The 13,039-nt window shown below is 33.9% G+C and overlaps 1 protein-coding gene across 2 annotated transcripts in view; it reads left to right on the plus strand.

Moving 5' to 3' along the window:
• LOC126833467 (putative leucine-rich repeat-containing protein DDB_G0290503) overlaps positions 1–13,039 on the plus strand; it is a 39,218-nt gene that overhangs the window by 22,773 nt on the left and 3,406 nt on the right. For both annotated transcript variants that reach the window (XM_050564828.1, XM_050564829.1), the window contains 6 exons: positions 6,379–6,444; positions 9,385–9,531; positions 9,745–10,008; positions 10,106–10,216; positions 11,389–12,002; positions 12,089–12,974. In XM_050564828.1, the coding sequence (XP_050420785.1) occupies positions 6,379–6,444; positions 9,385–9,531; positions 9,745–10,008; positions 10,106–10,216; positions 11,389–12,002; positions 12,089–12,974 (2,088 nt within the window). The remainder of the gene's footprint in view (positions 1–6,378; positions 6,445–9,384; positions 9,532–9,744; positions 10,009–10,105; positions 10,217–11,388; positions 12,003–12,088; positions 12,975–13,039) is intronic.

The following is a 13,039-nucleotide window of genomic DNA, read 5'->3' on the forward strand; positions in this document are numbered from 1 at the left end:
CTCAATTGTTTAGGCGTTGAGCTGTTAACGTAGCTAGAGGTAAAACGTTAGTGAAATTATAAAGAAAAACCAACTTGACTAATTGATTCGATAAAATATGAAAACGGAGTTGCTTCTAACGAGATGTACCACCATTATTCGTGTCTAAAAGTTTAGAATGTAATTTTTCTTAATCACGTTATGTAATTTTATTTTTAACGCCATCGACATAATACGATAGAAAGCATTTTGTATAATATATTTTTTTACTCTCCCGCATTGAAAAAAATATATAATTTAAAAATGCCAAGTCATATTTATTACTCTAGCGATAATGTGGGGTTAATTTTCAACGAAAGTAAAGGTATTTTTTTTTATTTGACCGTCGATTAAAAACGTTTGGTGAATCGAGACTAGATTAACATGAAGATAGTTTGATAAATAACCGTGTGTTATGTATAGATAACTTTTAAATACAAAACATAACAATGTACAATATAATATATACTGCGGTAAGGTGAAGGTTATGGCCAATGATTGCTTTGAAAACCATTAGCGTCGATATAAGTTCAAGAATGTGTATGCTGGTATGCTTAAGTAATAATGTATATATATATATATAACGTATAACTATAGCGATAATGATAATGATAAAAAAGGTACCTTATACTTGCCGAACAGTCTGAAGCTACTTTCTCTGAACATTCAGTAAGTATACTTTCACTGGTCCACTGGCTGTCGCACATGCACAAACGGTTTAATAACAATAATGCAATTATGACAACTTTACCCGGAGGCTCTTGCGGACGAACCGGTTACGTTAAAACTTACGGTTCGCTATTAAATATAAATAAACCACGAAGAAAATATTAATTTGAACATAATAATTATTAAATTCGGATACAGCGATTGGGGAGTTCATTCAACTGCAATAGCCGTACGCATCATTCTACCGTTAGATATTTTTAACAAACCAAAATATTAGACACACGTGGAATTACTAATCTAGTCCTACCTTTACCAAAACGTATACAGAAAGTGTATGAGCGTACAATATAAGGAATTATTATAATAACAAACGGTCGTATGTTTAATAACTTATGAGGTGAAAATCATTCCGACACCGTTGGAATGGCAAAATAACATCATTCATTGATTATAAATGTGTTGTAATCAATACTGTCATTCTCCCTACTATATTACACAGGAATATATTATACAGGAACCATAGGTGAGGTTAGGTGTCACGATGATCTAACGAATTTCCATTTACGTCCTATGGAATTCTGACGGGTCATTGTAATATATACCAGATACTTAACCAATATATGTTTTGCCCATAAAGCTTCATACTGTTTACTTATGTTTAAATAAGTCGTTCCGAAAAGGGTCAAAGACTCAAAAGTACAAAAAATAAATACTATATTACTTACAATATAAATTGTTGTTTACAAATTAATTGTCGATATTGATTTTTTACTTTTATCTAACTATTCAAATCTAATTTAACTCTTTTCGACATGACCAATTGAGCTAATGTCGTTCCACAATTAATTGGTAATATTATTAAAGTTCGTATATCCTTATACTTTATGTAATACCTTCTAAATTTTTACATTTCAAATAGTAATATTATAGGTACCAGATGAGTGATGTGTGTAAAATATTAATAATAAGTGAGAGAGATATTCGGATACATAATGCCTATGTCGCTGGTTAAACCACGCGCCTGCGTAGTCGCTTGACCATATCAGTATTACGTTAATTTAGAAAACTTTACTCACATCTGTTTAGGTTTCACGTGAAGAAAATTTATTTTTATACTCTATAGTTCATAGTTTCATTATAATGCCTACGGCTATAATTTGAATAATTAATGAAAAACGACCTAAGAACCTTTTAACCATATAATTATTTAACCATTGGAAATATTTAATTTTTAGTTTTTTTAGTATTTTATTGATATTTTGAGTATATGTTTATTGTGTCCTCGTTATGTAATGGTAGTTTCCTAAACTAATTATATTCCCTGTTAATATGTATACTTATATACTTTACCTGATGTTTGTTGTTAAAACGTTATTGTATATTGAAACAGTTAATAGGGAGAATGTGTTTTACGGGTGTAGGAGTAACTTTCGAAACGACGGGAGTTCATTGTTCAAGTACTCAAAGAGCTAATAGTCAGTTAAATGTAGTATTTAGATCTATTAAAAGAAGTTAAAGGTTAACACGTCTAAATTAGGATACTAGCTAAATAATTAATCACTAACGATTGAACAAATATAATAATACAAATAATTAAAAAGACATAACTTTTGTATCATTTCTCATTACGAACCTTTAAAAAATTACAAAGAAATATTAGTCAACAACAAAGTAAACCTTTCTAATGTTAAAAAAATGACAATTAAATTTTAAAATAATAGTTCAACATTTAAAAGAACGTTTAAATTGTTAACGTGATATAAAATTATTGCATTATAAATTATTAGGCTTTAAAAGCCTAGATTTTTGGAGATCAGTCTGCCGTCTTTGATTTTTTTTTTAGGTAATAAAAACCGTGTTTCCTTTCACTTCGTTGTCGTGTTATTTTTTATTATAAAATGTATCATAATAACATAAATATTAATTAAGTGAATTTTTGGATTTAAGTAAAATTAAAACATTTCTTGTGTAAGAACTTGAAAGCTAAATATTGTAGTCAAAGAAAATGTCACTCATTTTGGAAAAGTACTTGAATACTAGTTATGATTTTTTTAGTACCAAGTAGAGTTAAAACATAATTTTAGTATTAAATGAGTAATAATATTTTATTCGTAATTGTTTAGTAGTGAGAATCTTCAAAACGTAATATTTATTTTAATTTAATACATACAACTTGTTATAATTTGTCCAGCTAATCTTATTGATTGTTATTTAAGTGATCTGTGATTATTAAAAAAATGAATAGCTCTTCTAACTATCGGTAATTTTACAGCGGGGACTGTAATAAATAATTTATTTTGTTTATTTGAAAAAAGTGTTAATTGACCATTTGTTATAGATAATTTTAATGCATAGTGCACAGTTTTGGTAAATTATATTTGTTTAAAAAAATTGTGTTATACACAGTAATAGAATCATAGAGTCTTTAAACCTTATGTACGAATTACGAAGTCAAATGATCAAATTGTTTACTGCTATGTTTTAAGTTATTTAAATGCATGGAATACATTTTTGTTGTAAATTTTTAAACGTTGCCGCTGCAAAATTACAAAACGTACCTATAAAATATGTCATCTATTTCACCTCTTATAAAGATGCACATTCGATTCAGGTACACCACGTTCTTATTATAGCCAAATTAGCAATGGTTTTACTTAGACATGCACGCGGTTAATTGCAAATAAATTAACTATTCGAGACAAATTTTTTAACGGCGCGATTCTAAATATTTTATAATATATTATTATAGCCATACAGAGCTTGTGTAGCTTAATCTACTTAATGTGCCCATAACTAGAACTATTAGACCGAACAATGATCAACGTCAGGTTCTCGACTTCGAATTAAAACCACGAGTGTGTGTTTAGCCGAATGCGACTGGGTCAGGTCGTTAAATGCTGTTTGTCGTTACATCATACAAAAAATTACTATCGTTGCGAAAACGATATCAAATTTCAAACGGCCGCTGTGATGTGCTTTAATGAAAATCCTGAAATACTAGTATTTTTTATTATATCCGTATTCTGTACAGATACTCTTCGCGTGGTATTTTTGAAGGTATACATATAATATTTGTATGTTATGTTTAATTCAAAATCATTGCATTGCCATTACATTATGCACGTGACTGCACATAAATAGTAAATATTATATGTATATAACGTTGTATTATAATATATAGGTATATAATATAAATAAACGCGTGGTCACGCGCTTAATAGTTATGTCCAATTCATAATATGACCTGATGGTAATTTTAAAAGTCGATTGTGAAGCGCCTGAATCGTGCGATTCTTCAACTCAATAAAACTGCATAAAAAAAACGATCACATAATCACGATATTATTCCAGCGCTGTCGAGTTTATTGCTTTTCTGTCCTGTTATTGGCTGACAAGTGTAATAATAATATTGTTTAGAATGATACAATCACGAACGATAACTTGCGTATCATATACGACTCGGATCTGACTGGAGAGTTATTTAAATTTGATGATGTACGTTTATAATAATGTTTTTTTTCTAATAATTCGAAATAAAAACCTTTTTTTTTTTTATATAGAACCAATGAGGGGGGACTGTTGATCACATGACTTCACCTGAGTTAAAACCTTAAAATTACTAACACACATGTTAAACATCGCTGTGTTGATCATTTACAATAATTAGGGAACCCGGTAAACTCTTCGAGCTGCGAATAATCAAGTATGATATTAGTTATAAGTCGTTATATATTGTAAAAGGATTTACATTTTTTAAGAATTTTCGGAAGTTATATTTTAAGTAAATGTAAGTTTAGGTTTTTATTTTTTAAATTATATTCTACGTCTCGGTAAATTTTGAACCCGACAGTTATTTTCAAACTATCAAAATTCAATTTCGAACAGTTTATTGTCGAGTCATGTTTTAATATTAATAACCAAAAATAATATCCGTTTAAGTCTCTCATTAGAAATGCGTATTGATAGCTTACATATACTACACAATTTGCGATGATATATTGTTTTACAAGTATATTTACAACTTTGGTCTCTTTCACTTGATTTCACTCAAAGCGCAGGCACGTTACCGTCCATTTATCATAATGTAGGTGTAGCGCTTAAGCGTTAAGACTTAACGGATTTCCTGTGGCGTAGTGTAATATAGAGGAGTGTAGTCTGCCTGACTAATTCGTCAATTTCAAATATGACTCATCTTTGTCTACGAGAACTCATATTAAAGCAGCTATATATATATATATTGTGTAGTATGTACCATTTTAGACGTTGCGTTGGACCTGAACCAGTGCTACTTTCGTCGAATCGGTCACCCACCCAACGATAAACGTGCGAAATACTTATAATCCATGCGGTTAAATGTAAATGTATAAAGATAAATGTCATATTACACTAATTAGTTGCGCGATTATTCCTAACACGTCGACTGTTAGTATAATGGTGGGCGATATAAGCCAATATACAAGTTGTACAAACGGGCCAAAATAAAAATAAAAATAATATAATTAAAAAATGAACAATTAACGTTATACCGAGTATAACTACTATACCGACTGTCTACTTTCGATTTTTACTGCGTAACTTACTTATTATACGGTACACTACCTATATAGCAGTATTAGGCTTTAAGTACATTCATTAATTCAGATTTCATTGATGCCATTCAACATCTCAGAAGTTGTCGATCCAAATCCAGCAAATACACACCTAAAACACTACAATTTTTAGAAATTACTGGATTAGACAAACAAACAAAAAACAATAATTGTATGTTTAAATTCTTCGTTCTGTACGCGTTGTAAATACTTATACTTTTGTAAACACTAATTACCAAAATAGTTATGGTAATTTGTAGCCAATGTCATTAGTTGCCACTGCTTTGTGTAATAATAATAATTTAAAAAAATATATTTAGCTTAATAATTAAATATGTATGTAGTTTAGATAAATTATGTCCGTTTGTCGTTGCTTGTTACCACAAAATAAAGTATTTACTTTCTTTAATCAAAGGAAATGACGTGCAAGTTTCGAATAAAATTCCACTTTAACGAATACGCTATAACGTCACAAAAGAAAATTCGATTTAACGAGAGATTATTTAATGTTTAATAATAATAATAAGACATCGATCCATTTTAAGCTAACGCGTTCACTAAAATCACGACGATTACATAATGTACGTTATGTACACTTTTGGACGCTGTTGTGGTTAAATGTGAGTTGATTGACCGTTGCCACCAGGTGTTGTAATTAATTAGTACATTATATAGATCCAATTTGTCTGCGTTCAAACCTCAACTCGACAAAGGGCTGAGCGGTAAAACGTGATCTCGACCGAACGATGTGAAAGTATAGGTTTATGTGTGTATGTGTGTATATAGTGTGTACCTGTGTCTGATACAGCAACTGGTTTGGGGCGCCCGCGACATCACGATACATGAAACGCACAATATTTGGCGGGATCACGACAAGCATACATAGAATATAGCGCGTACAAAAAAAAAAAAATTCTATTAATTAAGGTGAAAATTAAAAAATAAATTATAATCCTTAACGAGCGAAATTGGAAAGAAAACGAAAGTAACCAACTGCAAAATAATCGAAGAAGCCATTGTTATTATTGTAATAATTGGATTATTATAACGGTAAAATATTTGGCTTGCTAATGTAATAATATATTGGTTTTATTTTTTACAGATAAAAAAACTCAACGAAGGTTCCCAAGAGTTGTCGAAATGCAACGGTCAAACCGGTAACACCAAGGTAAGTTAATAACCCCGAGAATCAACATTAACATCGGTCGTTTTCAACTATTTTTACATGTCAGTTGTCACCACCTTTCCATCCCCACTACTAGGGGTGCGAGGGTAGTCGTATGTGTACAAAGTTTGGTTAAAACTACTCTAGGCGTTCCAGAGTTATGCTTGAACATACACACATACATTCATTAACAAAATTGTCGGCTAGGTACTAATATTGTGGTAAAAAAATAAAATAAAAACCTTACGGGATCGAGAAAGTTGTGTGAATATATTTTATTATTGCGAACGATTTAAGTAGGCACAGCTTATGGATCTCCCAAAGCGTCGGATGATAACAGTAATAATAATAATTTCGCAGAGATGTGTTTTTGCATATTATCATTGTGCTTGAGCTATAAATACATACTTAACCATATAAAAGCAGGACGCAGCGGCGAATAATACTGCTGCAGTACTCGGACATTACAATATGCCGGTGCCGGGTCACACTTACATGTTTTTTTTCTCATCGATTTCCACTCAACATTTATGGTTGTGGCGGTCAATATATAAATATATATGTATGTATTGTTATTACTATGTTCGTGTACTTAATATGTGCACTGTAAACAATAATAGTAAATATGTTATATACGCGTAACGGATGTTTTACTATTATCATTACACACATTAATACACATCTTTCGAAAAAGGCTTTCTCCCAGCGTGCTCGTCCGATGTACCTGTTGCGGTATACTTCTACTTGCCAACACGAAAGCACATTTTAATTTAATTCCATGCCGGCGGTGTAAATAGTAGAAGACAAACTCGTGATTCCTTGCAAAAAAAAAAAACCACTCCACATAATTTGCTATTATCGTGTAGTAGATACTGATGTTGTTTTTTTTTTATTCTGATGTATTGTTTCTACACCGTGTACCATGTGCACGTAATGGCGGTTTGCCGGTTCTTACTTCCCCCCTCTCTACATTAGGCATCTTAAAGTGAATATCCGTTTCCCGGATTTCTATAGCGTTAACCCATCTTTGGATTTGAAGTTTTCACTTCCTCGGGTTATCGTTATAGCATACATTATAGTTCGCACACGCATACTCTACTTACATATTATGTATGTGGAGCGCATAATAATATTGTTGCAACATTATCGAAGGATAATAACTGAAAGTATAAATCATAATAGATTTCATTCGAAAAATAATGTTTCGGTTTTACTTTTAACGGAAGCGTTACGAGATAATACAAACATACTTTATTGTGATGAAATATTTATTTAGGCGTTTTTACACGCATACACACACAATCAAATAGTTAGAACCCACGAAAAGTAGGTTATGTAGGAGCCTATTTGGTTTTTCATTAAAAGCACCTAAGTGTTGCGGCGTGGGCATTGTGGCATTGTTTATGTTTTTAATGATTTTATTATAGGTTGTTATATTATTATCAAGTGCAACGGCAAATAAGGAAGCACCTAAAACTCGTATCGCATATTAGCATACAATTTCTTTTTGACTTCTATTCATTTTTATTACGCTTGTGAAAGAGTGGACGATATAAAGGTGCGACTAAAATTCTTCAATGGTCACTTTTAGGCCTAACCTTCTTTCATTCAGTTCGCCCAATTTGGTGACGACAATATAAGAAATGGAGGGAGCGAATGAAAAAAGCTTTGTATTTATTGAGTCGAGAATTTTTGATATGTTATGGCACAAGGAAATGAAAGATAAATAAACAAGCAAATTATGCATAGTTGAAATTTCATCTTAAAGAAGAAAAAAAATCTGTTTTCTATGTCAACACAAAAATATATTATAAGAATAATTGAAAAACAATTAATTATAATGGGAAAACAAATATGTGAAATGTGTATAGAGTGATGGCGATAAAAAGAAAGTATCAAGTTTCAAGTGTAAACATAAACAAATATTACTAAAATGATTGAACCAACTTGACTGCAATTAGACGGGTGAAATAAAACGTTAAAATATCTTATTCAGTTTTATATGGTTAAATAAGCATGTTTCTAACATTGTTTAACTATCTCAAAGTTTGTTTATCAAAATGATCTTAAGATGTTATTGATGATAATATCAATAATTATAAGTTCATAAATGATATACTATGATTACTACTAAGGTATGAAATTAACGTTTTGTAGGCGGTTTTTATTAAAATTGTGAATGGATTCAACGTTTATGTTACTATATTATTAAACGTATATTTCTATGAAATAAATTATAGAAAATAAAATGCTTATGTTAGAGAAAGTTAGGAAAGGCGCAGTTCTTTTACATAAAAAATGTATTATTCAGGGGAACATTTTTTTAATTGAATGCATAACATATAAGTCGTAAAAATATCATTGCGAACTTATGAATTATGTGAGATCGAATAAATTAAAGCGATATTAGGTCAAATATCATAATTTATTCCGGATAATATTGAATAATTAATTAAGTTAATTACATCTTAAAGTTCAAAAACTCGAAATCGTTCACTTGAAACCGATAAATATTGTATAAGGTCACAAAATTTGATTAAGTTGACAGTAGTAAGGACTACTTGGTTAGGTTTCTACCTGAAATAATTGTATGCCCAATGAAATCAGACAAGTCAATAATAACTAATAAACCATTAGTTTAATATTGTTGGAAAACGAGTAAATTAGAACTAGTTATTTCTTTATCGTGGAAAAAAAATTTGCCCTTTTGAGAACTATTTTTTTTTTATACAAATAGAACGATAATTATCCAGAGATGTATTTATGTATTTATCAAAATCCACTGACCGAATCACCGACAATAAAGTACATTTCCTGTGACCTCTTGTAACGAGAAATTGTTTTAGTGTAATTAACGTTAATTTGTACAGCGAACCAACTCCCTATAATTGCTTGTGTTATTTACCAATGATCATTAAATAGTTTTTATTTTTTGGTTCGCAGGTCGCGAACGCGTTAACGAATTCATCTAAAAAAACAGCAACTCAAGATGTTTTGGACGTTCGGAAAAAGTCCACTGACGCGGCCAACCGCATAGGAGGAATCATAGTGGATTTGGACGTCACAGATAAGGAGAATAAATTACCCCAGGTAATATGGTTTTTGAATAAATGACATAACTTCAGATTACAACAATTCCGTTATCTATATACCTATGTTAAAGCAGCTAAGATTAATATTCTATAAGAATAAACAATTCCTTTATAACCAGAGCGTTATACTGGTAATATGCCACCAAGCGAAAACAATCAACAATGCGGTTGCGAAAACCCGTTTGCTTATTATGATAATGTTCATTTTCAGATTGTCGACTTGGAAACAATGTATTCGTTGTTGGCCGAGAAACATTCGGAGCTGTTGTGCGCTTACAATGGCATGCAAGTGCAACAGCTCAAAGATTCGACACTACGCAAAGACAAACGAGAAATCCAACGTTTGACGAAAACCAACAATGACCTCTTGTCCGAAATCAATAAACTTCAGACACAACTCAAAGAATCCGTCGAGCACAACGAATTGCTGGAATTTAGACTTCTCGAACTGGAAGACACTGAGACCACAAACAAGGTACGTTGAAGATAAATCTAATGTATGATACCATATTATGTAAGGCCATATTAGTATTGTCAACCAATCAAACTTTAAATCATTGTACGTGTTGCAGCTAAAAAGCCAAAACCGCGAAACTGTCGAAGACATGAGCGACTCCGGCGTCATGTCATTGACTACGAGCGATGATTATTGCAGCGAAGGCGATCAACAAGAATACGATCTGGTAAGTGTCTTTGGAAAATAAAAATCGTTAAAAATAAATTGCGACAAAAACAAGAACGACACAGCAAGATAATAGGTCATTGAAAACAAGGACATTTTGCTGAGGGCTAAAAAATGTATGACAATGTCTAACAATTTAGCGTTAAAAACTATTGAATAGAAAAATAAATATACAGGTCTACAAAAATAAATAATTATATTAATACAAATATGGTATATCCTTGAAAAGTCGGAATACTCCCGATTTCCAACATTGGATGTTAATAGCGAACGAAGCTGGCGTCAATGAACACATAAAAGCCAAGTACAAAGGTGTACCTTGTTGGTATATTGCAATTTTTACATAAGCGGAGTATTATAATTGATTAGATCCATACAAATTCGTAGTCGAGTGTATTAATTTAAACCGCAGCAAAATGTATATTATGGATGTCGACGAAACAATTGAAGCCTAACAAAATGTAGTTAATTTGCACTGAATAATCGTTTGATATTCAATATACGGACCGTCGTACGAGATTCGAATATTGTACTGTGGCTAATTCGAAATCTTATTCACGCTGTTAGTGCCGTACACGTTTATCAGTGTGAATGTCAATTAGTGTCACACCGTAACGCCATAAAAAAAACGCATGGGTGTGCCCTCAAAAGAAAAAAAATCAACAAACCCTTTTGAATGTAAGTTTACGCTCCTACTAAAAAAAACACCATCATTCGTGTAGTTTGCTCATATGCTGATGTGCATGTGTGTATGTCAGAACATACGTGGCAAACACAATAGGTTAGACCTCGAGTGGTGTAATAAACGACACAATTCTGCCGCAATTACGACCTTGTCGCAGACGATTCTAAATTTGCACGGATGATTCGTGATCTGATTTAAAAGTCAATTATACCCACGATTATCGGTCTTTAATGGTTCAATTCTCGGTCCGTACGTTAGCGGTAGGCCTTATGAAAATATTTTTATGACGTCCATAACGCGCACGTGCGAGGCCACGACGGGTTTATCGGTGGTATTACCCCGGGGGGATGCGTCCGAAAGAGTCGAGTCGCATTTTATTTTTACATTTATTATGGTTAGAAATAGGTTAAAGCACACATATCTGGTTGGGTTTACAGTTTCGCTCAAATGTTTAACGGCCGAATCTAATTAAAGCGATCGTGTTTCAGGACATCCGACGATGCGACAACATCAAACAGCGGCTGATGGAAATGTGCAACAGCGTGTGTTACTGCGTGGAAGACCGGTCGACCATCCAACAAGTGCTGGGCCTGATCCGACATTTCGAGTGCCGACTAACCGAGGCCAACCACAACGACCGGCACAAACCACCGGTGTACGCGGACTGTCTTCAGGAGAGCGGTATTTTCGAGGAAGACGTCTTGTATCCGGAAGCCACGCAAACCGAACTACCTGCAGACAAAGCCGCCAACGAAGTACTACTATCAACCGACCTGACGGAAGAGCTCAGGAAGCTGTCGAGGATCCGCGAGAAAATCGAAGAACGCAAAGTGCCGTTAGTCGACGACCGCGCGGCAAAGGAGTTGTCGTTCTACAAGGACCGCTGGCAAGTGTTGGAGAAGAAGGTAGAAGCCTACGAAAGCGACGGCGACCGGAAGATAAGGCTTTTGGCCACGTCTATTGATAGAGAATCGAGACTGTCCAACGAATTGAAAAACGCTTACACCACGGTGGACAAACTGAAAGAACAGAATCGGCTGTTGGAAGAGGAAAAGTGCGAATTCGAAGAAGCCGAAAACGATACCCGACTCAGGTGCCAAAAGTAAGTCTCGGTTAATACACTTGCATGCACTGTGTGCCGCTCTAGGTGTGATTGTTCTTTTATTTATTGATAATTTGCGTTTTTAGGTTGGAAAGTAAGTTCTTGACGCTTGCGGAGAAGAAGAACTCGCTACAAGCTGAATTGGTGGAGAAATCCAAAGAAACGGAAAAACTGCGGCAAGAGTTGGCCGAGGTAGACGCGAAAAAATACGAAGCCCGCAAACACGCCGCCACGATGGAAGCGCTGGTCAACAAATACGAGCAGCGCAATTTCGAACTAGAAGAATCCCAAATGGAAACCAAGTGTAAACTGCAGTTGCTGGAAAACGCGTGGCCCGCCATAGTGTTGTGGAACATTTGGCGGGTGGTGTGCAAGCATTACCGCAAGTCTAAACCCGTCAAAGCGATCGAGCACAAGACGGGTCCGGAGTTGGTGGACGTGGACTATCTGGAAAAGTTGCGGATCATAACGAAGGAGAAAATGGATCTCGAAAAGCAGATACAAGACCTGCAACTCAAGGAGAACGTTTACCAGCAGACGCTGCAACAAGCCGACCATATACTGGCCAACGTCGAGGACGGGTACAAGCGACAAATTGACGAACTCAACTCAGAGTTGGCGGAAAAGCAAAAATTGTTGTTGGACCGCGAAAACCGGATGAGGATATCGGCCGACTCCCGAGACAGGGAGGCTGAGCTTCTAGACAGGGTGCACGGCTTGGAAACGGAAGTCCGGGATCTAACGCATAAAATCAAAACTAAAGACATTGAAAAACAGTCTTGGGCTCGCCGGGAAGCGCAACTCAGAAACGACATGGAGCAGCTCGTCAACGACGTGTGTCAAGTGAAGTCGGAAAATGGACAGCTTAAAACACTTTTGGACTGTGAGAAAATGAAACTAAGAGACCTCCAAAAGGACATCAGTTTCAAGCAGTCCGTGTACGCCGAAATGGAAGAGAAATCAAATTTAGAGGTTCGTATTACAGCCAAAATAATACATTTTATTCAGTTATTATAAAAAATAAAAACACGCTTGTC

Source organism: Adelges cooleyi, unplaced genomic scaffold, assembly GCF_023614345.1.
Source record: "Adelges cooleyi isolate 19-005CV unplaced genomic scaffold, UGA_ACOO_1.1 ACOO_flye_CR_arks_rails_tigmint_CR_PRNA_2, whole genome shotgun sequence".
NCBI classification, from domain to species: Eukaryota; Metazoa; Arthropoda; class Insecta; order Hemiptera; family Adelgidae; genus Adelges; species Adelges cooleyi.